Raw genomic sequence first — 24,062 nt, 5'->3', positions numbered from 1 at the left:
TTTCTGGCTTGATTTGTTGTTCTTAAGGACATGGATTCAAGACAAGTGCTGACCTCTGACCTTTCCTCTTTAGGGCCAAAAACAATCACCTCAGTCTTTTCTGGGTTCAGTTGTAAAAAGTTCTGACACATCCACTCAGTGATTTCGTTGATGCACTTGCTCAGTGAGTATAAGGCACTGTCGTCATTCGTTGACACTGATATATAGAGCTGTGTGTCATCTGCATAATTATGATAGGAAACGTTGTAATAGTCCATGATCTGAACGAGAGGGAGCATGTAGATGTTAAATAAAAGCGGCCCAAGGATGGAACCTTGAGGAACTCCACAGGTGATCTTCACATGCTCAGATTCATAATTACCAACAGACACAGTGTAGACCCTGTCCCTGTAGACCCTGTCCCTGTAGACCCTGTCCTGCAAGTAAGATTTAAACCAATTTAAGGCAGTTCCAGAAACTCCCAGCCAGTTTTCAAGTCTGTCCAGCAGTATGTTATGGGTATGTTATGATAAAGGCCTGTTCAGCGTCAGTCGTCCAGTCAAGAGTAGTCTGTAAGTTAGTCTACAGTCTACTAGTCTAGTGTCACCAGTTAGACCAAGAAAGGACATCATATCACCAACGTTTCCAACCTGGCGTCCTTGAAAGACAACAGAGGAACGGCAACATAGTAATTTAGAAGGAGAGACTTTATAGCCTGTTTGTGAAAGGAGGGAAAGAACATCATGAGTGACCTTCAAACATGTAGCAGGTGAGGGGGCAGCTATCAGTAAATCATCCACATACCGGAGAAGAACTACACCATCTGGGAGTGTGACAATAAGTTTTTCATAAAGGGCAGCATTGAAAAATCCAGGGGAGTGAATGAAAGCTTGAGGGAGGCGAGTGGAAGTGTACTGCTGGCCTTGAAGAGTAAAAGCAGTCTCAGGAGAGATTGGGATTGGGTATGTTGTGGAGACACAGATGAGAGCATGGTGTCAGGATTGGGTGTTGAGTACGAGCAGGGGCGTACCACACGATTGATTGGACGGAGGTCATGGACCATCCGAGCTTCTTTTTTTAGCAGGTTTCAGCACAGGAAAGACGGAGGGCTGGAGGTGGGGACGACAACCTTACTTACCAGTAAACCTTTAAGAGTGACAGAGATGTTATCGAACCTATTTAAGGAGAGTGGGTATTGGGATTGATAAATGGGCTGTACATCTGGTTTAAGAGGGATTTCAAGGGGTTCTGTATCAATCAGGCCTACATCAGTGGGGGCCAGCAGACCATAAAGAGGGGGGGGAGAATAGAAAAGATCTGCATTTTGAGTTTGCTTCCGATCTGTAGCCTGGGTCCCAACGCCTGGTGGTTGTCTTGGTTACGGACCATGAGGTTTGACGTGGGGGAGTGGAGGAAAAACCAAGGTTCAAAAAAGTTCCTCTGGCAGCATGACTGCAGCGGCCACACCTTCCGAACCGGCATGAATGTTTGCAGCAGAACAAAGGTTTGCGTTCCCAGCTGTGTCCCAAAAATGCAAAGTCATATTGAGAGTCAGGGTGTAATTAAAGGTGACATGGAGAATGTATTTGGGCAATGCAGGAAACAGTCTTCCACTGAAGTACTTGATTCATCAATGCGGGGGAGCACCTGGCCCCAGTAAACAACAGCAGTGTCTTCAGTCTCAGCGACCTCCAGCTGTGATCCATCCAGCACAACAACACACTGTCTCTGTCCTTCATTCACACTGTCACAGGTAACAACCTTTCCTCAGGGCATCCGCACCAGAACGTGTCTCTGCCAGAGTAACACCTCCAGTCTGAGTTGTAGCAACACGTCTCGTGCATACAGATTTAAAGGGCAATCAGGAGCTCACAGAAAAGAATGAGACACATGACTGTGGTGTTGAGAAATGACGGGTCGTTGGTTTACCTGAAAAACCCAGAACAGACGCAGTGAAAGAGGAGACAGGAAGAGGGGTAGAAGGGAGCTGGTGGTTGCCTACAGTATCATTTACGATAGGTTCCAGGTCTGCTGGGTCGGCTGGTCTTGGTTCCAGAGACCACCCCTAAAATGAGTTGCTACCACTAGGGAGAGGGCCTGGTGCCTGGAGCAAGTGGAGGAGACAACTTGAAGGACACTCGATGCAAATAAGGAAAGTGGAACGTCCCCTTAGTCTGTGTTTCTGACCTTTTTTCTTGGAGCCTGAGTGATCAAGTTTCAGCTTCCTGATCAGCATTTAACCGTGCGCGCAGTGTTTGGCCCTGTTGGTGGAGGATCAATTGTGGGTGTGCACTCGCCCTCCAGTCATAAGCTTTCTTCAAACCCTTGTCATCTCTAACCGGTCTCCCCAGTGAACTTGACCTTTCTTGTTGAATCTTATCATCAACATGCTTCTGTGCTCGGCTGAGCCACTCCTTCACTGAGTCATGTTTCAGCCGTTTGTTCAAAATCAACTCCTGTCTTTGTCTGACTTTTAACCCACTTTTTCAAACCATGCTTTTAATCTTCCTGTTGTCTTTTCAGCACCTCCCACACTTTAAACATAAACCAGAAACCCGTGTCTGGGACATTTAAAAAAAAAAACAACTGACTCCAATTTATCAAATTAACCATAGCTGGTGAGATTCATACCTTCAGACAAATAAATAGTTATTGTCCAATTGCAGTAATTCTGTTTGAGAACAAAAGGTTTACTGTGTGAGAAACAGAGGTGTCAGAGAGCCACAGGAGGGTCTCTTCTTGTCTCCAGAAGGACAGGATGCACCAACATCAAAGAATGTGTTACTACCATTTGTCACTGAAGGTAACTTCCCCTCTGTAAGGTTTTGAAATGTAAGAGTTCGACAGAGAACGCCACGGACGTCTCGACACGCTGCGTGTCATTAAAGAGATCTGATTCAAACGCTCAAGTCTGAAGTTCTTCTGACCTCACAAAGGAGAATCTCCATGACAACCGCTCCCCTGTTTTTTAGGCCGTGCTGTTTGTCTTTCTCAGAGAAGGGAGGACAGACAACGAATGTCAAAAGTCACAGGATCACATAGTTACAGTAAGGTTCCTGCTCTAACGTGTGTGTGCTGTGTCAGCAGAAATTGGGTGACGCTCATGTGTTAGTTCCTGATAAAGAAAGTGTTGCACACAATGCAGTCTGTGCTGCAAGGAGAGGTACTGTACATGGGCCTAAGAAAATGGCTTTAACAGTAAAGTAATTTGGTAAATGTTTATATACCCATCACATCACATGGGTAAATTAAAGAGTTAATTGTACCGTACTATCCGACAAGAACATTACGTTCCCAGAATGCAGTCCTGCTTGTGGTGCCTATAGTCTCTTAAAGTACTATGGGAGGTAGAGCCTTTAGTTATCAGGCACCGCTCCTTTGGAATCGTCTACCAGTCGGGGTCCGGGAGGCAGACACACTAGGTACTTTTAAGAATAGACTTAAAACTTTTCTTTTTGATAAATCTTATAGTTAGGGCTGGCTTAGGACCAGCTCATAGTTATGCTGCTACAGGCCTAGACTACCGGGGGAACTGGCACCAGGATCTCTTATCTCTCTCTCCCTCTTTCTCTCCCAGCTTTCACATCTTATTACTGCCCTTTACCTGCTTTTGTAAAGTGTCTCGAGATAACGCCTGTTATGAATTGACGCTATACAAATAAAGATTGATTGATTGATTGATTGATTGACATCACACGCTGCTGCAAGAGCTGGGGTTCGAGCCCCGGACCTTCAGGTTGAGACGATTGACTTTACCGCTGACCCACAGTTGCACTTTGCTCCTCTACGGCTGTTTGTTAGTCGGATTGTAAATGGGGGGGAGGGGGCATTATTACCCTCCGTCATGTCTGACGCTCTAACATGTAAAAGATCGATTGCCGCAGCATCACTTGGCAGAATACGATAATCGGGAACTTTGAACGTCCCATATTCTGTAAAATCCTCCTTCCCCATGTTCCTCTCACTCTAACATCTGTCTACAAACCCCCCATGATGAGAAAAGTCCATCCTCTCCGTCTTCTGCCTGCTCCACTTTACAGAAAATGTGTGCTCAAACAGGCCGTTTGGAGATTCTCCCTTTGTGACATCACAAAGGGCAGTAGCCCCTCCCCCAGGTGGGTGACCCTCCCACAGCTAGGTGTTTGTTCTGCCCTCTGAGTCTGCCTTCTCACCGTAAACAATAGGACATGGAGCCAGAAAGCAGCGAGTACACCCGAGTTCACCTTTCAGAGAGGGGGCGTGGTCAGACACAGCTCATTTACATATTTAAAGCTACAGACACCCAGGCACTTCCAGAGACGAGTCATGATGAACAGTAAATGACGAACAGCTGCTGGTAAGTTTACTTTGTTTTAATAAAAAAAAAAAAAAAAGAGTTTTGTTGCACAATAGTATACAATACTATAGTTTTATAAAAGCATGGAGCACATGGATTACAACAGAGACAACAAAAAAAACCACTCTGAACAGTAACATATTAAACAAGAGGCAAAGCGGGACACGGAGCAGGACGAGCGCTCACGCCTTTAAACATTTTTAAAGATCTTTTACAACAGAGAGCGCACGGCAGCAGCTGTCAGCAGCTGCTCTGAACACACTTATATACAGTCAACGTATTTACACAATAAAAGTCCTACTATCATCGTCACGGGTCTAGAGTCATATACATCATGACTACATGATCAACAAAGACTGCACAGGCGTCGTCAGGTCGTCTGCAGAGGAGTGTGGCACTCGTCACTTTATCCTTCGACCCGTCCAAAGTGCATCGTTGTTTAGGGAGCGTTAGCTTCTCCCGCTAACAGGATAAACGCTAAAGGTGTGACATCACAGAGAGGAAACTGTATGGCACGCGCTGGAGTTAGTGTCAGCAGAAGTGTTAAGACATGGAAACACAAACTGTGGTGAACAAACAATAATAAATAGAACTCATAGATCATCCTCAACACGAGATTTACAGGAGACTGAACTAAAAAGTCACTGTGAAAAAAAAAACATTTTTTTTTTAAAATCACAATTAATCGCTAAATCTAGATAGTTAATTACGATGATTCGCGTTTTAATCACGCGTTTGAAAAAATCCAAATTCTCAGCCTTTTCTTTTGAATGTTTGTATTGTCTTTAGTTCACCGTGTGCTTTTATTTTGAAATAAAGTATGGTCCTTCTAAGGTTAGGAAACGAAGTTCAGCCCAGAGACAGGATTGGGAATCACGAACCGTACTGAAGGTCAACGTGTGATGTCATCAGGTGGATCTGACTCTGCACTCGTCAGCTGACAGTTTGTTAAAGTGAAATGAGACATTCAAAGACTCAGCTGAGACACTGAGGACCACGATCTACGGGCAGCCTGAAGGGACAAACTAACAACTACGATTGAAAACAAATGAAAGCATTCACCTTCGTTCAATATAACAGTTAATAGGATAACAACTCATTCGTGCTAACAGCTCTACATAAAATACTCTCGCCATCTTCGAGTCGTTGCCCCACAGAATCAAAAACTGGCGAGCGGTGCGACGAGAGCTGCCGAGGTCGAATCCGTCGAGTTGGTCAGCAGAGCAATCAATACTGATGAGGGACACAGAGGCACTCGGTACACACTCAGACTGATCCACTCACTGATTGTCTCTCACCTCTCTCTGCGTGTGTCCTGTACCTGAACGCACCGCCACACCGCTTACACACACATCATTAAAAGAACAGGTTAGAGAGCGCCGCCACACCGCTGACACGCACGTCATTAGAGAACAGGTTAGAGAGCGCCGCCGCGCCGCCACACCGCTGACACGCACGTCATTAGAGAACAGCCAGTTCTCCGGGGAGCTTCTGACTGAAGATGTGCCGAGCGGGTTCCAGGGACGAGAAACTGTCCTGACTTTTAGGACGCGGCGTCTGACTCACGTCTCCTAACAGCGGGGACATTCAAAGACTCGTGAGCGTTGTGTGTAACGAGAAATGGAACTCTTTGGAAATGTGTTTTCTGGAGCTCGCCCGATTAATCAGCTAATTTAAGCAAATCCAGAAACTATCAGTGTCCGATTATCTGCTAATTTTATCTTTACTTTTACTCGATTTATTCACCAATGAAAAAGCATTTAATTTGACACCAGCAGAGGGCGCTATACAGACTACAAGCGTTGACGTCATCTCGTCTTTCCCTCACGTTTTTGCATCGGAGGGATCGACACAACTAACGTTTCTCTAAATCGTTTCGCCGCTGATGAAACGACGTACAAAGACAACGGGCGAGATGATCCTGATATTTAAAATCTCACATCGTTCTGGTCCTCGTGTTCTCCTTCCCTTCCCACTCGACCGTTCATCGAATTAATCAGAAGAAAGGTGAGAAAAGCAGCTGAGTCAGTGTTGTGTTTATCTTGACTTCCTCTCGTGTCTTTCGAGGGTCTGGAGGAAGCGTGCCGCCTCACTGATGCACAATTAAATAAATACTGTTCGCATGCATGACGCGTCGACTTGGTCCTCCCTGCAACACTACGTTAACGGCGGCGGTCTCACACAGCAGACGTCCCCCGCCTGAATACTCTGCATCCCACGCTCATATAAATAACACACACATTTAAAGTCAGTCACACTCAGACGTCCATTTCTTGGGACTTTTAGACGCTCTTTTAAGGAAAAATATCAGCATTAATATTGAGTGTATTTAAAGTCAACGTGTCCCGTTTGTAATACGAGTCTTTATCACGTCGGTACATTCATGAAAAGACTCCAACCGTGCAGCCCATCACCTCGTACTTCTGCCCCATCACTTTACTCAGTCTCATTTTTAAGATTTGGCACTTAGGGGCCACCGTGGAGGCGCCCGTGTCTGATAAAGCGTCCGCCCGGGCCGCCAGGACGGGAGCCCGGGGCCTGGGATGATTCAGCACCACCACAGGCTGGTTGGGTGCTGGTCGTTTCACCGGCTGGTCGTCCTTCAGCGGCATCGGGTAAATAACCGTGCAGGCAGTCAGACTGCCTAGAGGTCCCCGAGTCTTGCATTTTGATAATCGCAGTTTCAGCCCCTTCCTGTTCTTCTTCCACGCGCCCACTTGGAGCCTTTCCAGAGACACCGTGAGGAACTTTGAGTAGACGTCGTGCTCCGTTCTTTCCACAGGCTGCCGCGAAGCCTCTGCGCTCGCCTTTGCCCTCGCCTCTCCACTCGACTCTGCGCTCGCCTCTGCGCTCGCCTTTGCACTCGTCTTTGCGCTCGCCTCTCCACTCGTCTCTGCCCTCGCCTCTGCGCTCGCCTTTGCGCTCGCCTTTGCACTCGTCTTTGCGCTCGCCTCTCCACTCGTCTCTGCCCTCGCCTCTGCACTCGACTCTGCGCTCGCCCTTGCGCTCGCCGACGCTTCCACGTCTACTTTAGAAACGGGCTTCTGATCTACGGGAGTTTTGACATCAGGAGCTTGGCTTTCTTTGTCGTTGCGCGGCGGCTTGCAGTCGTTTTCTTCCTCCTTGACGTGGACGGGGTTGAACGCGGGAGGGGGCTGAATTCCCTTATCGAGCTTCTCTTCTTTAACGGATTCCACGCAGGTTAAGGATCCTTTCCGTTCGGGCGCCTGAGCCTCAGAGCGGCCCGGCGTTGGCAGCTCCTTCACCAGCTCTGCGCCGTTTGTCGCCATGTTGTCGTCGTCTCGGGTTGCGGTGCCAGAACTGTTGTTGATGGCGATGCCGCGCAGAGCAGCCATCACCAGCGGCTGAATGGAGCCTTGCACGTCCTCCGGCTGTTGACTCAACGAGAACACGGACGAGATGACCGGAAAGCTCTCCGCTTCCGGCTCCTCCCTCTTGCTGTTTTTATCGTTTCTTTCTCTCGCTACGTGCGTCCACGCTGACAGTTTCGGGTATTTTCCTTTAGACGGCTCAGGTGAGTTCACCTGTGAGGGCCCACTTTTGGCCTTGAGTCTTGAAACTTTTACCGTACTAACTGAAATCCCCGGAGGTTTCAGTTTGAGAACTGACAGTGAGGACGCACGCGAGGATGGAGGAGAGGACTTTGGATCCGGCTGGTTTGACCCCCCTGCCTCTTTCTTCATGATCGAGGCCGCGATGTTGTTGAGGCGGACTCCGGGTTCCAGCTTGACCCCCGACGGCACGTCACGAGGAACACTTTTTAAGTCCCTCGCCCTCTGTTGCTGGCAGCTCTTGGACTGCTGACTCGTTCTCTGATTGGCTGCCGTGTTTTCAGTCTGCAGGTTGCCGGGTAACGTGTTGGGAGTCCAGGTGTTGGTGAGAGTGGGCGGAGCTACACTTAGCTTCACAGGTTCTCTCTGTGTAACTCTGACCCCACTGTTGCCCTCTCTCACAAAACTAAAGACTCCTTTTGAAACCTTCTTCGGCGTGGCGTTGTTACCGTCCAGGTCGATGATTTCTTCCGATCCTCTCTTGAGTCCATTTTTTTCTTTGATTTTCTGCAGATTGTTGTAAACGTTAACCGAGGCGACGGCAGGAGGCTCCGCGCTCGCGTCCTTCATATCGTAATGTTTCCTGTTGACCTTCGCCAAATTCACGCACTTCCCCGTGTTTGGAGGATTACACGAAGTGGATAAAGGCTTCCCAGGCGCGGTGTTCGCACACGCCGTCGACCTCGCGTCTTTTATTACCGACTCGTTTTCTTGCTGAGAGACGAGCCTCAGTTTGAGCTCCTTGGTTCCGTTGACGGTCCTGACCTCCACGAGCTCGACCAAACAGCCGGCGGGGATGTTGACTTCCTCTGGGAGGGGAACCGTCAGCGCCCTGCTCTGCTGAATGAGTCCATTCAAAGGCGGCGGCATTTCCGTCTTACTGTTCATGACGTTCGATGTTTTGTGTTCCAGTGTTTTCCACTTTTGTTGGTCCGGCCTGACAGCGGGCGCGCTCGGTTTGGGCACCGTGACCCTGACAGCAGGTCGCAGGGATGATGTCACAGCAGATGGCACGCCCGCACTGGAGACGGGAACATGTGAGTTTTTTGTTGCGCCAGGTTTAGCAGCTCCTTGACTAATACTGTCACTGTGCAGACGCTCGATGTGCTTGACCAGGCACAGCCTCCTCATGTAGCCCTGTCCGCAGTGAGGACACTGGAACTGATACCTCGTGGTGTGCAGCTTCACGTGAGCGGTTAACTCGGCCTCGCTGAACGACACCTTGTTGCAGTAAAAACAGTAAAACCTCATCCCCACGTGCTCCATCCGGTGCTTCTTGAAAACAGCAGGATCTGTGGTGGCGAACTCGCACTTGTCACAACACATGACATCTGAAGTCGTTAAAGGCAAACTGGAGAGTCCGACTTTCACAGGCGGCGGCGCGCTTTGATAGCTGGCAGGCTTCATGGCGTCGGGCGGCGTCGTCGTCGTCGTCTGCTGGTCACAAGCCAGTCGGTCCACAACGTTTAAAAGCTGCAGTTACACATCGGATTCAGCGTTCATTACAAGCTGGCGTCCGGGGTTCGTCCCCTCAGAGCTGCTGGGGTGTGACGTGAGAGCGGGTGACGTCTTCCTGCGGAAAACATGAGACAAAAATAAACACTTTAAATTATTTTTTAAATGTATGGCGTTAGATTTGTTTATTATTTCTTTATTACAAGCGAGAAATTAAATGACCTGAGAGATAAAAAAAGTGTTATGCCAATAGCAAAAAATAACAATATTTTGTAATATGTTTTACTCTCAAATCTATATTTTTTGCTATCAGTGTAAAAATATGTTCTCTAAAGAAGAAAAAAAAAATTCCTCTCGAAACGTTTTTCTTTTTTGCTCTCGCTGCGAAAATTGTGTCATGGGGGGCGGGGCCACCTTCCTATTGGCTGGCGAGAATCGCATTGCTTGGGAGTCGAACTAAATTATCACACCAGCAACACAAAGACTCCAACAATTCGATAACATGAGCTTGTTTGTAATCAGAATAATTCCCATCATAGGAAAGAGTGTGTGAGATGTTTGTCAGACTGTCATGGACAAAGAATAACACTCACATGTATGAATGTTTAATATATTGTTAGGATAGCCTCAGTACATGCTTTGTGTCTGAGGTCCAAAATAAAGTTCTGGCTGGCTGGTAGCTTCAAAAATCTACTAGCCATGTCGGCTGGTGAGTTTATTGAAAGCCCTGGTTCTAAGTGAGACCTGGTTCTAAATGAGACCCGGGTCAGGAGGATTTCAGAGGCCTTTTCTATGAGGGAGACACCTGGTTGATCTTCAATGTTTAACATCAGGTCGGCTTGCAGAGCTGCAGCATGTGTGTGTGTGTTTGTGTGTTTGTGTGTGTGTGTGTGTGTGTTTTGTACATGAGAGGCCCCCCAGGACCCCCCAAGACTCTGGACTCGCCCCTGGTGTGAGAGCCGATATTCATCAAGGGCCCATAAAGATCCTACTACCCTTTAAAACGGATTTCAACACTAGAAAAATACCCCACTCGGTTATTTAATTGACATGCAGTCGTCGGTTTTTGTTCCTGTACCCGGTTCGTGTCCAAAACACAAGAAAACAGCAATAACGGGAGGGGGTCCAGAGACCGCGGTGTATCCTAAAAACCCGGTCAGAACCAGCACACGTACCGTACTCAGGAGCTGTGTGGCGGCGTGTTAGTCCGTTGCATGTTTTAGTGTCAATAAATCCTTTCTTGTTTACACGCTCATCCGACCCGCTTTTTCACCCTCAAGCTAGGCATTAGCAATATTCAGCTAGCTGGAACTTCCGGTGAACGGACTGATCTCGCCTTCAAAATAAGAGTCCCAAATCAAATCAACGATTCGTGTTTGTTCGTTTTCCCCCGTAGACTTTATCTACGCATGTTTATTGTGAATGCATTAATTACGTATCACACTGGTCTTGTGTTGTTAGTGGAAGCTACAGAAAATACTCGTGTTTTTTTCTTTTCTGTTCAAGAGTTAGGTCTTAATCTGAAAGTCTTAATCGGAAACTCGAATTTCTCTTATTCAGTTTGATTTTGTCAGCAGCACATTGAAACACATATACACCTGAGAAGTATAATATAATTGTTAATCAAACTTTATAAATTAGGAGTCAAAAGAAGGATTTATAGATAGAGAAGAACTTTTTTACAAGATAGATTAATACAGGTAAAAATAGAAAAGAACTTATAAACCCTTTATAATATTATAATATATAATACATAATTATAAATAATATATTTAAAGAAATAGAGAGCAGACAGGGTTTTCACTTTTTGTAGACGATGTTGTGATTTTGACAGGGGGAGGACATTTTGAATTCATTATAAATTAGAAAAGTAGAGGAGAGGTCCTATAAATGGGGTTTTAGGTTTTCAGTAGAGAAAACTAAAACAATGTTTTTTACAAAGAAAATAGTTGGGAGTGATGTCAAATTAAACTGTTTCATCTTAAAGTGGAAAATCACTAAGGGTTTTTGGGGTTTGATGAGAGGATTACACAAGCTGCATTTTCAGAAAACTATGAATACATAAAAGAAAGTTTTTAATGTTGGGAGGGGTTTAATTTGAGGTGAGTGGGCGGCAGACAGAACTGCTTTGAAAGCCGCACATACAGGATTATTAAGATTGGTTTTAAACTGGTGTGTGTCTGTGTGTGTGTTTGTGTGACTTGGCCAACAAAGCTGATTCCAAAGTTTGGTGTTATCAGCAGTACATAGGAGAGAGGATACAACAGCACTGAGATCAGTCTTTTGTTAAGATTCAAGTTCAGCACTCATTCAGACAGCAGACATTCAGAAATCTAACAAACACCATCCAGAATTGAAGTGACGTTCATTATGGGAACCTGCACATATAGGCATAAAAGAAAATAAATTAGCAGACAAGTTGCCAAATGAGGTGCCACAAAATATTTAAATGGATTTCACGATGAGCATCAGTGAAACAGAAGTAAGAAAGTATCATCAAACAGAGACTGAAGGAAAGGTGACAAAAGAAGCATGTGGGAGGAAGAAAGGAAGGGGTGGTGTATTTTCTCAAGTCCTTGATGATGATGATGATGATGTGTAGATGAAGAAGAAATATCCGCTGACACTGACTTGCTTGTAATATAAGAAATTTATTGGCAAAGTCAACAAACAGCATCAATCCAGGTTAGCCATGGTACCTGGGAGGTGCCAGCCAGTTGTGATCCCTCATGAACAAAGAAAGACACTATATTTATACAGCATTGGTCAAAGCAACAAAAGAAAATTTACAACCTTATTCGGACTTAGGTCAACAAATATTACCCTCTTTGTGGATATTCTGGGCTTATGGCCTTAGGATTTACAATTCCATGCAGGGTTGACTTTTGTTATCTCTTCCTGTGTGCCCTAAGGGTCAACACTTGTTTACTCCAGGCTCTTCCTTGAGAACACATTTTAGCAGCACAGTTACAATTCACACAATTGTTCATATCCCACTGTGTTATAATACACTTCAACGGTTTTACAGAATCCAAACGTAGACTGGTGAAATGAGAAGTGCAAGATACAAATAGGAGAGATTAAAAATGACATTTAGAAATGAAAATTTGGAGACACTGGATTAAATAACACATTGTTCAAAATAGGAAAACATAAGAGTAAACAGTGGAACATGTCAAGAAAATAAAGTACGTTTGGATTCAATAGATAGGCCTATTCTAAAAAAAAAGTTTCAGAAAATTAAGACTGTAGGATTTTATTTCAGGACCTTAGAAAAACTAAATTGATTGAAAAAAAGTTTTATTTCATTTTTCTTTAGAATATTATTTATTTTGTTATTTCAGTTTTGTTAACGTTAGATATTGTCTTTACCAGTAGGTGGCAGAAATGCGCCAATTCCTTGTTTGCCAACCGCCAACAAATTTTGAAGAAGAAGCAGCTAAAGCTAAACCGTGTCCGCCCACTTTACCGGAAGTACATTTCTCCGTTCAGAAAGTCCTTTAATCAATATTTTTAATCCTGGAAACAAACCCACCCACTAACTAACAAGATACTCATAACCATGAAATATTTGATTCGGGACAAAAACTGAGAAAAAAAGCAAAGGTACAAGACAATGTATACATCTTTTTTTTTTTTTTTTATTCACGGGAAGGAACTACGCATCCCACAATCCACTGCGATTCTAACTAACGGTTTAGTTTAGTGAGCTAACGTACATGAAACTTATGTTTTACATCTATCTTTATGTTAGTGTTTATAATGTTAATAATAATGTCGCTATATATTTAAATTGTGTTTTTTTTTTTTCAAGTATGTTGAACTTTTTTTATCTTCAGTTGTAGAAGCCGACAGGTGGGTCGCCGGGGGGGCAGTTAACATTTCCATGGTAACAGGGAGCTCCACCAATCAGGGACGTCACTGTAACACTCTAGGATTATGGGTAATACAGTCGTTTGACCCGGAATCGCGAATAAACCGTGTTTTTCTTAATATTTCTTGATATCTCACCAACTTGTGTCTTCCACATGAGCATATGTAGTCTTTTCACACTCACGTAGCTCGTGGTCAGTCTCTTTTAGATGGTTACGACACCATAGCTAAAAATGAAATCCGCTATAGATAAATTGAACGGGGGTAACTACGATGAGCAAGAACACGCTTAATAGGTCACGTGATTATCCGTATCGTATAGAAATTAATATGTGAATGATATTGTAATGGGATATCCCTTTTAAAGTGGTTTTGTAGCAATTAGCTTGCTTTAAATAAACTCCATTATCCGTGCATATTATCGGGATAAAGTCAGAGCACACACTCATGCAGGTGTTGGTGGGTTGTGAGTTCATCCAGTGACACAGGAAGTGTTTACATGGGATTTTGAAGTTTAACCCAAAACCAAAACAGATTTTGTTTTTTAACCCAACAAAAACAAACCACAGGAGTCCACAGGCTGACAGGAGTGAAAACATGCTGTACATCCGGGTCTGCAGGCTGCTTCATGCTGCAGGCTCACATGCTTCATCCAGGTGGGTAATACACTCCACTGTCATAATGTTTACATTTAATATGTTACTTTTTTTTTAAATTTAATCCAGTTTAATTTTTGTCTCTGTATTTGCTCTCATTAACCTGTTATTGTAACTGCCATACTATGTGAGGATCACCATGATCACCACTATTGTGAAAACACTTTCTGGGATTTGCACACCATTGTTGCAATTCACAATGACACAGCATTGGCTTTCACTTGACCCTCCCATTTGCCGTTCTGTCGGACACACGCCTGCCTGCGAGCTTCCTGGTTATGGCAATATTAAGCCAAGCCTCCTGCTGCCTGATCCGTAGAAAGCAACTTTTCTCGTCTTTTCGCAGACACGCAGTAATCCGCAGGAGCATGGCTTCGGGTCCGACTTCCACAGACACAACCCGGTTCGACTTCCTGGTGATCGGCGGAGGGTCTGGAGGTCTGGCCGGGGCTCGGAGGGCGTCGGAGCTCGGTGCATCCACCGCTGTCATCGAGAGTCACAAACTCGGAGGTACCTGCGTGAGTAAAAAGACAAACCAACCCCCCCTCTCCCTCCCCCTCCTCCACTGTTATCCTCTCCTCTGTCCTCTCTGCAGCTTCAGCACACATGTCGGTGTCCAGGTTCACTGCGAAACCTCCGGACTCCTTTTGTGGAAGTTTTTTTTGTGCGTTTCCAACAAACATTGGAAATGTAGAGCGCCTGTGCACAGCTGAAACACACCTATGTTGAGTTTGATGTTTACATCTTTGACTGAATGGTATAAAGCTTTTGATACCACAGAGAGGAAGATAAAATTACACAAATGTTGTGAGATATGAGGAAGTAAGAAAATGTAACTTTAGATTTATTTACCTCGAAAGACTGGGTCAGCTGTCTTTATTCAGCACAGCTGTGATAGTGAGTTCATTTTCTCTTACATTGACTTTATGTTGGATGGCGCTGGTTCTCAAGAGGTGGGTCGGGACCCTAAAGAGTGGTTTAGTTTTATTTTTTTCTTCAGTTTCTGGCACATGTTTTTTTACTGTCTGAGGTCCAAAATAAACAATTGTTTCTTTATTGTTAAATGAATCCGATTGGTTGATAAATATTTGGGTTGTGAGTTATCGTGGTGGGGTCCCGAGGCGGGTCGAGTTGACCCTGCTGATATCCATCAGGCTACACGGTGAAGCTCAGAAGGGTCCATGTGGTCGGGTAGATTGATGGATTGATTTACGATATTGTTCCCGAACTGGGAAATTGAAACACACAGTATAATATGAAATCCAGAGTAGAAGGAAGTATCAGAGTTGTCACTTCCTGGTTAGCTTGCACAAACACAGCGTGGGTCTGTTGAAGGCTGCGGCGCCGGACTGACTCAAGAACAAACAAACAAACTTTGTTCTTGAGTCACTCTGCAGTTAGTGTTCGTTCAGTCCTCTCAGGTTTTTCTTTCAAACTTGACATGTGCTTGAATCTTATTGGTTGATCTTGCCCGTTAGCTAATCTGCTCTGTTTGTGTGTTTCTCTCAGGTCAATGTCGGCTGCGTCCCCAAGAAGGTACCGCCGCTTTCTGTTGTTTACGTTTCTGAGAGACACTCAGTCCGTGTGTGAACCGTCCTCGTGTCTCTCCTCGCAGGTCATGTGGAATGCTGCAGTGCACGCCGAGTATCTGCACGATCACGGTGATTACGGCTACGACGTGGAGAGTGTACGCTTCAGTTGGGAGTGAGTATCACCTACGCCTGTTTGTGCAACTGCAGCGCTCCGTGTTGAAACCTGTTTGTGTGTGACTTCCTGAAAACTGATCCGTGTCACTTCTTCTCCAGTCTGCCTCGTCTTTTTGTTCCCCCCTCCCACCTTCAGCACGCTTCTTCTGCGTGAACGGAAACACGAAGCCGACACTTCGGTCGGCGTCTTTGTCCCCCGTTTGTAGGTCGTTGAAGGTGAACGTTAAAGATAAGCCAGGAAGGAGTGTCTGTGTGCAACAGGAGGAAGTCCATTAATCACTGAGCTGCATCAGGGCAGAGAGATCGAGGTGCGGCGGCATGAATGGAACTCATTGAGTGTTTATATCGCCGACCAATCAGCTGTTAGCGGGATTTTATTTACATTTTATTCCAGACCGGACTGATAAAGACTTCCTGGAACAAGAAGTCTATGTGACAAACAAAGTCCTGCCGTCTCCTGCAGCTGCACGCACTCAGTGATGACATCACTAACGGAGAGCTGTCCGTGTCTCCGTGGTGAAAAACTAAAGAGTGTTTAAGAAGTAGAGCCGCGTGCTGTTCCTTCGTCAGCCGAGCAGCGGTCCCGAGAGACGTGTTGGACCGTCTTCAAGTCGTCTTCGTTCCCTGAAGTCCACGATCAGCTCTTTAGTTTTGGAAGGTGTTGAGAACCGCTGATTCATTCTGTCTCACATGACACGAACCAATCAAAGTCCAGCAGCCCGACTCATCCAGGTCCAGCCTTCCCTGCCTCCCAGTCCCTTTTAGGTTTGGTTTTTAAACTCTGGTGATCACTTTGAAAGCTTTTTGAGGGTCCTGACCCCCCTACGAGCTCATCACTAACTCATCCCTCGAAATAACCTCCAGACTAAAGCAGAACCCGCCTTCTGGTTCTGGACCGAGCTGCGGGTAGAGATCACACACACATGTTCATGTGAATCCAGTGGGTGTGTTGGAGGAGGTGGTTTGTAGTCTGGCTGCAGCTTTGTGCTACGTTGTGATGAGCGTCAGGAGGAAGTGCACGCATGAACGACGGCCTCTGTCTGAGCTGTGGAAACAATGTGCCGACGCTGATTAAAAAACCAGCGAAGAAGAAGGTTATCATGTTGGTCCAAAAGTCCTGCTGGACTTTCTCTGGACGTGTGTCGGTTTTAAAGGTCCCATATTCTTCTTTCTGCAGAGCGCTGAAGGCCAAAAGAGACGCCTACGTCGGGCACCTCAATCGCATTTATCGCAACAATCTCGACAAAGTGAGTTCACGTCGACCTCGTCTCTGACGTCAGAGCGCCTCTTTTGATTCTTTGATTCTCTAACGTGACCTGACAAAGCAACATGTGCTCCGTCTCAGGCTAAAATCCAGACCATTCAAGGCCACGCCCGCTTTACGAACGACCCCGAGCCCACCGTGGAGGTCAACGGAAGGAAGTACACGGCGCCGCACATCCTCATCGCCACCGGAGGGCAGCCTTCTGTCCTGAGTGAAGCTGAAGTTCCAGGTTAGTCACGTCACACGCAGCTTGTTTTTACTGAATCAAATAAAGTCTGACGGTCACGTCTCCTCATTTCATCATTCAGGGGCGAATCTCGGCGTGACCAGCGATGGCTTCTTCGAGCTTGAAACTCTCCCAAAGTGAGCAGATAATAAAAACTCGTGGAGCACGTGGACGGGTTTGTCCTGTGATTAAAGTGTTGAGTCTCCAAACAGGCGCAGCGTGATCGTGGGGGCGGGGTATATTGCGGTGGAGTTGGCGGGCATCCTATCCACCCTGGGGTCCAAAACGTCCCTCATCATCCGGCAGACAGGAGTGAGACCACACACAGAACCTCAGCACCTGCTGCATGACGGCTTTTAAAGACGAGTGACGTGTCAGTGTTCTCCCCTCTCTGCAGGTCTTGAGGAACTTCGACAGCCTCATCAGCACAAACTGCACCAAAGAGCTGCAGAACTCGGGCGTGGACCTGTGGAAGAACTCTCAGGTGAAGTCTGTGTGTAAAACGGACAGAGGGCTGCAGGTGACGCTCGTCACCAAGGATCCGGAGAAGAAGAACGAAGAGGAGAAGGTCAGAACCATCCAGGAGGTGGACTGTCTCCTGTGGGCCATCGGCAGGCAGCCCAACACCTCCGGGCTGAACATCGGGGAGATGGTAAAGTTGTTGTTTGAAACAATAACTCAGATGTCCAACAATAATTTTTCTAACTGAAATTGACAGAATCCAAACCAGAAAAGAAGCAGGCCACAGGATCATGAAGGTCACGTGTGTCTCTCTGTTCTCTGCAGGGTTTGGACACGGATGAGAAAGGCCACATCGTGGTGGATGAGTTTCAGAACACGAGCCGACCAGGGATCTACGCCGTCGGGGACGTTTGTGGCAGAGCTCTTCTCACGCCTGGTACGAGTCGCACCTTCACAAGTGCTCCACGGAGGAAGACACCTTTTTTGAGATGTTCTGACCTGCAGTACCTGTTTTAAACACTAGGTGGCAGAGTTACCTTAAACAATCGCACTGAAAATACAATTCGTGTTTTTAGTGAGACGTGAGGAAGCTGAAGATGTGCACACTATAATGATGTTGTTTGTGTGGTTAGTTGCCATAGCAGCAGGCAGGAAGCTGGCCCACAGACTGTTTGAGGGCAAGAAGGACTCCAAGCTGGACTACTCCTGTATCCCCACAGTGGTGTTCAGCCACCCACCCATCGGAACAGTGGGTCTCACAGAGGGTTGGTAATGCTCTTCTTCATCCAGAACCTTCCACTCAGTCACTTTTTCCCTTTTTTTTTTTTTTTGCCCTTTTGCAATGTGTTTGCTTGACCTTTTCGTCACAGAGGAGGCCATCAAATCTCGAGGGAAGGAGAACGTGAAGGTCTACAGGACTTCTTTCACTCCCATGTACCACGCCATCACCAGCAGGAAGAGTCAGTGCGTCATGAAGCTGGTGTGTGTGGGCAAAGAGGAGAAGGTAGGAGTCGTCTCTCACGTGCTGCTCGCCGTTATTCGTACGAGCGCTCCCGCCGAGGACGCTCACAAACGCCTGATGTGGTTTTTTCTAAACGTGAGCTCTTCTCTTCAGGTGGTCGGCCTCCACATGCAGGGCTTGGGCTGCGACGAGATGCTGCAGGGCTTCTCCGTGGCCATCAAAATGGGCGCCACCAAAGCGGACTTTGACAAGACTGTCGCCATCCACCCCACCTCGTCTGAGGAGTTTGTGACCATGCGCTAACCCGAGCCGAACACGCTCCCCCCTGCTTCTTCTTCTTCTTCACACACGGGCAGCAGAGCAGCGCACGGGGACGCGGCCGCTCCTCCGCTCCAGCTTGACTCCACTCGCTTTCTGAATCTACAAACTTCCATTTTGATCTCATTTAGTGACCTTCTTTGTGCGCAGTGTTTTTTCCTTTTTATGGACCAAGACTGAATTATCTGAAACTGTACTGTGGGTCTTGATTTATTGATTGAATATCCCGATGATGAATCATTGCTAATGCTTGTGAAATGGAAGTGATTGATCTGCAGGTACTTTTTTGTGGCGTGATTGCAACAGGAAGTCCGAAGACCGTCTTGTCCTCGTCTACGTGTTCGTTTGTTGGATGGCTATCCCGAACACTGCTTCTCCTTCATGCGCCGTTATTAACTACCAAAGGAAGGTCCTAACAAAGAAACTGTACTGTTCTAAGATTAAATAAACCTGCAGTCTTTTCTTACGTCCTGACTCCTTCTCATGATTCAAGTCAAGCGTGGAGAACACCTGTACTACACCTCATATTCAGAGAGAGAGGGAGCTATGATCTAGTCTGCATCCCCCTGACTGTTTCCCTTTAAGCAGCACAGATTAAACATGAAGCAGGATCCTGTCTTGAATGAGTTCTTACGATCTTTCAAACGATACGTCTTCCTGTATGTTTCATTCATCTTGCTTTAAAGCGTTTGATCTTACATTTGATGAATAGAAATTATAATTGGCAATCAGTGTTTTGTAATTCTATCAGTATCATTTCCCTCATTCGGCCAGCGGAGGGCAGCAAAGCACCTTTTATAACACCACAGACGCCACAGACTGTCATCTTTTAGGGATCCAGAAAGGAGTCTGTCTACTTTTTAAGGTTGGTGGTGTTCAGAAGGATCTGGGTCTTTCGCTTTTTCTTAAAGGTGCAAATGGGCTCTGTGGATCGAATGGAGTTTGGATTTATTTTTCACCACTGGGGGGCGACAGAGGAGTAAGAGAGTAAGAGAGGGGGGCGACCACCAAGCGAATTTAATGGTGTTTCTACTGTCAAAAGTTCTGAACGGTAACAAAATAACTAATCTGGACCGTCCTACTTTTGTTGTGACGCCACAACACTGCAGGCTGTTGATTGGTGGAAAGAAACATCTTCACTTCCTGTCCAACAGCTGTAATAAAGGACACAACACAAAACTTGGAAAGGGTTGTTTTGGGGTTTTTTTGGACGACCTCGACGATGCAGACCTTCACAGATGTTATTTTATCTTTACTGTCTCACATGTGTTGGCTGTGATTTAGTGATGTACGATTGGCTGTTGAAATGCAAACGCCATCAGGGTTTACTGCATCAAACCCTAACAAGCTGGACTGAACCAAACCAGACCGGGACTTTTGGGCCCTGTTGTGAACTCTTTATAGAAGCAAATAAAAACACAGGAAGTGCAGGGTGGCTCTTGTATACTTTTTGCATCCTGCCTTATATACAGTTAGTATTACTATGTTTGGATTTCATCCTTCTTTAAACAGTGGCTGTTAACATCTGTGAGCGTGTGTCCTCAGTGAAGTGTGTCAGTCTGGTTTCTGTTCAGTCTGACTGAGGGAGGTTTTTGTACGATGCTTTTTCACTGTGTGAACACACCTCCGCTGTGATAACTCTGACAGTAGTAAACTGCTGCATCTCCAGTCTGGACTCCACTGATGGTCAGAGTGAAAGCCCGGTGTGATCCACTGCCTGTAAAACGACCTGGAGTCCCTGATGCTCGAGTGCTACCAGAGTAAATCAGCAGTTTAGGAGTTCCTCCATCTCTCTGTTGGTACCAGGCTAAGTCAGGTTTGCTGTTCGTAGTATCTACATTCTGATTGGTTGTACATGAGATGGAGACGGAGGCTCCCGGAGCAGAGCTCACTGCTGCAGGCTGAGTCACTGTGACCTGTCCTCTGGACTCTGAGGAGACAGAGACAAAAACATGAAGCAGCGTCAGGGTTTAGTGGGCTTCATTTCAGAGAGAGACGGAGGTTCATAGAGGAGAGGAGTTTGATTCTCTGGACTTTACCTGTGAAGCAGCAGCAGCAGAGGAGGAGAGTCCAGATGAGGACGCAGATCAGAGCCATGTTTTTGACGAGGAGGAGGACGAGGAGGACTTCTGTGTCTTCTGTTGTGATGAAGGACAGCTGTCAGTCCTCCAGTGTTCAACTCTCAGGACTTTAAACTCTCCACGAGCACTGGAGCGTGCTGCCGCTCATGCAAAGTGGCTCTCTATGGAAATTAGAAGTTTCAATCAGTTAATGAGCTGATCTGACGATTAGTCTTTTAATATTTTCAACGTTTTTCAATATGACTGTTTGAAGATGAACTCAGGTTCACGCTGCTGGAGAACGAAATGTCTTAATTTTTTATCATTATTGAAGATATTCAAGAAGAATCTGGCATTTTGAAAATGAATGGTCTTTAAATCTTTGTATAGTTTTCAGTTAGTTTAGTTTATTTGTTGTCTCCTTCTGGATTTATTTATTTATTTTTTAAATTTTTTTCATGGGTGGTTAATGTCCAGGGATATTGCATGTGCGATATGTGTGATGGCCTTGTTGTTTAATTCCTGTAGATTTGGTGTGTTCAGACTTTGGTGGCAGTATAGAGTTATCTAGTTAGTTATTTATTATATTTTATTTGTTTACAGTGATCATATTGAAAAAAGCATATTGAACCACAGTTTAAAGGTTTTGCAGACAACAGATTTTGTTTCTTTATTCTTTGTGTTGAAGTCAGAGAGCGTGTCTCTACAGTGAGCCTGTTTGTTTCACTGTGGTGGATTATTGGTGTCGGATGCAGACTGCATGTTGTAGGTCAGTCAAATATGAATCGCCTGCATGTCAGGAGTGTCTTTTCTTTTTTCATGCAACACTAAAAAATGACCCTTACTTTTTTTTTTTTTGTTTAGACTAAAATGAATTTAAAAGATTGACGTTTTTCAAAGAAACACAAAACTGCATCTTCAATAAATGAAGCCAGAGTAATTATTTGTTGGAGAATAAATGAGTGTTGTGATTATAAAGGTGAAGCTGCATCATGAGGGCGGGTAGTTTGAGTCTGTTGAAGTCAGAGAGCGTGTCTGAAACAGTGAGAGGTTTTTGTACGGCGGCTCAGTCTGTTTGTATCACTGTGGTGGACTTTTGGTGGAGGAACCAGACTGGATGTTGGAGGTAAGTTTCTGTTCAATTCTAAACTGTGTAATGTAATCATGATGTTTTTTTTTTTTTCATTTTTATGCTCAATCCAAAGAAACATTTATTCATTTTAAACTATATATTTGTTTTCCTGTTTGTGTTTGTCCTCGTTGAACCATCTCAGGACCGGTTTACTCAACAGGTCGTTTACATTCAGTTCACCAGCTTCACGTGTGTTCAAGACGATTCTCTGATTTTAAATAACACATCACAACGATAACTCTGAAAAAGGCTGTAATTTCATTTTTGTCGCGTTGAATAAATTGATCAAAATGAAGTTGTGAGAATGTCGAATGAAAATGTAGAAAATCTCCTTCGACCGATGATGACGTCACTGAAGAGTCGGTTTCTGTTTCCACACGAGAGTCAGAAAAACGTGTATTTCGAAGGTCGGAATGATTTGATGATTTTTCAGCGAATATATTTGATGATCTTCTGGTCTCTCTCATTGCGATGATGATTGTCTCAGTGTTGATTTGCATGACAGATTTTTCCGAGGGAAGTGAAACTCTGTGTGACTGACTGCTGAAGCATGAAAAACAAAAACCTGACAGAAACTCCTCGCAGGAGAAACTCTACTTTGAACAGCAAAGGTGTCCAAGTGTGATATGTCTGACTGACACCTGTGTGGTTCCTGTCCTCTGTTCTGATTGGTGTCTCCCAGTTGAAGCCCCTCCCACCTTGAAGGTTCTGCCCCCTTCCAGTGAGGAGCTGCAGCAGGGGAAGGCCACGCTCATGTGCCTGGCCAACAAGGGCTTCCCCTCGGACTGGAGTCTGGCCTGGAAGGTGGACGGCAGCAGCAGCAGCAGCAGCAGCTGGGAGCAGAGCAGGAGCCCTGCGGTGCTGGAGCAGGACGCTCTCTACAGCTGGAGCAGCACCCTGAGCCTCTCTGCAGACCAGTGGAGGAAGCTGGACTCTGTGACCTGTGAGGCCACCGGGGGCTCCCAGACGCTGGTCTCAGAGACGCTGAGGAGGGACCAGTGTTCCTGAGCTGTCTCACCAGGACTCTGCTGCTGGTTTTCCCCTTGCCGTTGTTTCACTTCTAAAACTGCCCTCCGTTTCTTTCCCTCCTCTCCAATTTTATGTTTCAACGTGAACCTTTCTCGTCTTTCGTTTTGTCGTTTTTTTTTCTTAAAATGAGCAAAAGAATAAACATTTAATCAAACTGTGTTTTTTGTGTGTGCATATCTTTCATTCCTTAATACTGTCATAAGTGGGTAAGAGTGTTCACAGTCTTCTCATGTTGACCGTCTTTGAAAGGACTTTGGTAAGAACATCTAAAATATGAGAAAAAAAGTACAGCAATGGAAAAACCTCCAAGTAATCACAAATCATCACAATCTGTTGTTGAAGAAGTTAGAAGTTGAATCTGATAACTGATGTTAAAACGTTGAATCTGACCGTTTGTTCAGCGCCTGCTCTGTGGTTCATTAAAACACACATGATGGAAAGTTCATGCAAAGCTCTCTTGGTGAGAACAAACCTGTTCTGCATGTTCTGTTGGGATGTTTAAAAAAAAACAAAAAACGATCAAAGACTTAAGTTGGCTTTAAGAAGAGTGAAAGAGCCTGATGCAACACGTCGTTCTTTTCCTCTGCAGGACGCAGATTTAGATCCCTTGCAGCTGCTTTATTATATATATATTTGTGGTGGAAGTAGCTCAGTCTATAAGGGACTTATCTTGGGAACCAGAGGGTCAACGGTTCATTCAAATTAATTTAGAGGGGAAAACAAATTTGATATAAATACAAACCTAATATTAAAATATATATACCGTAAGATAAAAGTAAAATAACAAAAATATCTGACACTAAAATGAATAAATATCTGCCAAATGTTCATTTTTGATATGTATAATGACAAAAGACGTTATTAAAATTGAATAAGTTATTGTGTGCAGCTGTTTGTAATACAGCACATAGAGGTGATGGAAACCAGTCACAGTGTAGTGTTGGTGTGTCCTCAGTGAAGTGTGTCAGTCTGGTTTCTGTTCAGTCTGACTGAGGGAGGTTTTTGTACGATGCTTTTTCACTGTGTGAACACA

The 24,062-nt window shown here is 45.4% G+C and overlaps 2 protein-coding genes and 2 long non-coding RNA genes across 7 annotated transcripts; 3 read left to right on the top strand and 1 right to left on the bottom strand.

Annotated features, from left to right (window-relative positions):
* The first annotated feature begins 4,316 nt into the window (after nt 1-4,316).
* Nucleotides 4,317-6,038, top strand: LOC306829327. The gene is made up of 3 exons (XR_013779856.1): nt 4,317-5,632; nt 5,739-5,829; nt 5,863-6,038. It is a non-coding gene; the product is annotated as an uncharacterized lncRNA (long non-coding RNA).
* A 116-nt stretch (nt 6,039-6,154) lies between these two features.
* On the bottom strand, nt 6,155-10,654 carry znf518b (zinc finger protein 518B). Its single transcript, XM_079352329.1, has 3 exons — nt 10,518-10,654; nt 7,327-9,460; nt 6,155-7,122 (listed from the first exon to the last, which is right to left on the bottom strand). The coding sequence occupies exons 2-3, from the start codon at nt 9,292-9,294 to the stop codon at nt 6,697-6,699; spliced, it is 2,394 nt and encodes a 797-aa protein (XP_079208455.1). The 5' UTR covers nt 9,295-9,460; nt 10,518-10,654; the 3' UTR covers nt 6,155-6,696.
* Nucleotides 10,655-13,739: 3,085 nt separating this feature from the next.
* gsr (glutathione reductase) lies at nt 13,740-19,274 on the top strand. 4 transcript variants are annotated; one of them, XM_079351980.1, is made up of 13 exons: nt 13,740-13,871; nt 14,218-14,389; nt 15,381-15,407; nt 15,487-15,575; nt 16,755-16,824; nt 16,923-17,070; nt 17,150-17,204; nt 17,280-17,379; nt 17,465-17,719; nt 17,854-17,965; nt 18,162-18,293; nt 18,399-18,532; nt 18,644-19,274. In XM_079351980.1, the coding sequence occupies exons 1-13, from the start codon at nt 13,813-13,815 to the stop codon at nt 18,791-18,793; spliced, it is 1,503 nt and encodes a 500-aa protein (XP_079208106.1). In that variant the 5' UTR covers nt 13,740-13,812; the 3' UTR covers nt 18,794-19,274. The 4 variants fall into 4 exon arrangements, with proteins under 4 accessions (XP_079208106.1, XP_079208108.1, XP_079208105.1 ...); XM_079351979.1 differs by lacking the exon at nt 13,740-13,871 and having other exon boundaries at nt 14,099-14,389; XM_079351981.1 differs by lacking the exon at nt 13,740-13,871 and having other exon boundaries at nt 14,250-14,381.
* Nucleotides 19,275-21,148: 1,874 nt separating this feature from the next.
* On the top strand, nt 21,149-23,188 carry LOC306829181. Its single transcript, XR_013779842.1, has 2 exons — nt 21,149-21,994; nt 22,683-23,188. It is a non-coding gene; the product is annotated as an uncharacterized lncRNA (long non-coding RNA).
* The last annotated feature ends 874 nt before the right edge of the window (nt 23,189-24,062 follow it).

This window comes from Symphodus melops (genome assembly GCF_947650265.1).
Source record: "Symphodus melops genome assembly, chromosome: 9".
In the NCBI taxonomy this organism is placed as follows: Eukaryota; Metazoa; Chordata; class Actinopteri; order Labriformes; family Labridae; genus Symphodus; species Symphodus melops.
Note: the sequence above shows the minus strand (reverse complement) of the source record. Positions and strands in the feature narration are given on the sequence as shown.

What these genes read in the sequence shown, in the direction of transcription:
- znf518b (XM_079352329.1), bottom strand. Translation starts at nt 9,294, where the DNA reads ATGAAGCCTGCCAGCTATCAAAGCGCGCCGCCGCCTGTGAAAGTCGGA. An exon ending in AAGTAGACGTGGAAGCGTCG is followed by an intron (nt 7,123 to 7,326) that starts GCGAGCGCAAGG and finishes GCGAGGGCAAAG; the next exon opens with GCGAGCGCAGAGGCTTCGCG.
- gsr (XM_079351979.1), top strand. Translation starts at nt 14,150, where the DNA reads ATGGCAATATTAAGCCAAGCCTCCTGCTGCCTGATCCGTAGAAAGCAA. An exon ending in GAGTGAAGCTGAAGTTCCAG is followed by an intron (nt 17,071 to 17,149) that starts GTTAGTCACGTC and finishes TTCATCATTCAG; the next exon opens with GGGCGAATCTCGGCGTGACC. An exon ending in GAGCTTGAAACTCTCCCAAA is followed by an intron (nt 17,205 to 17,279) that starts GTGAGCAGATAA and finishes GTCTCCAAACAG; the next exon opens with GCGCAGCGTGATCGTGGGGG.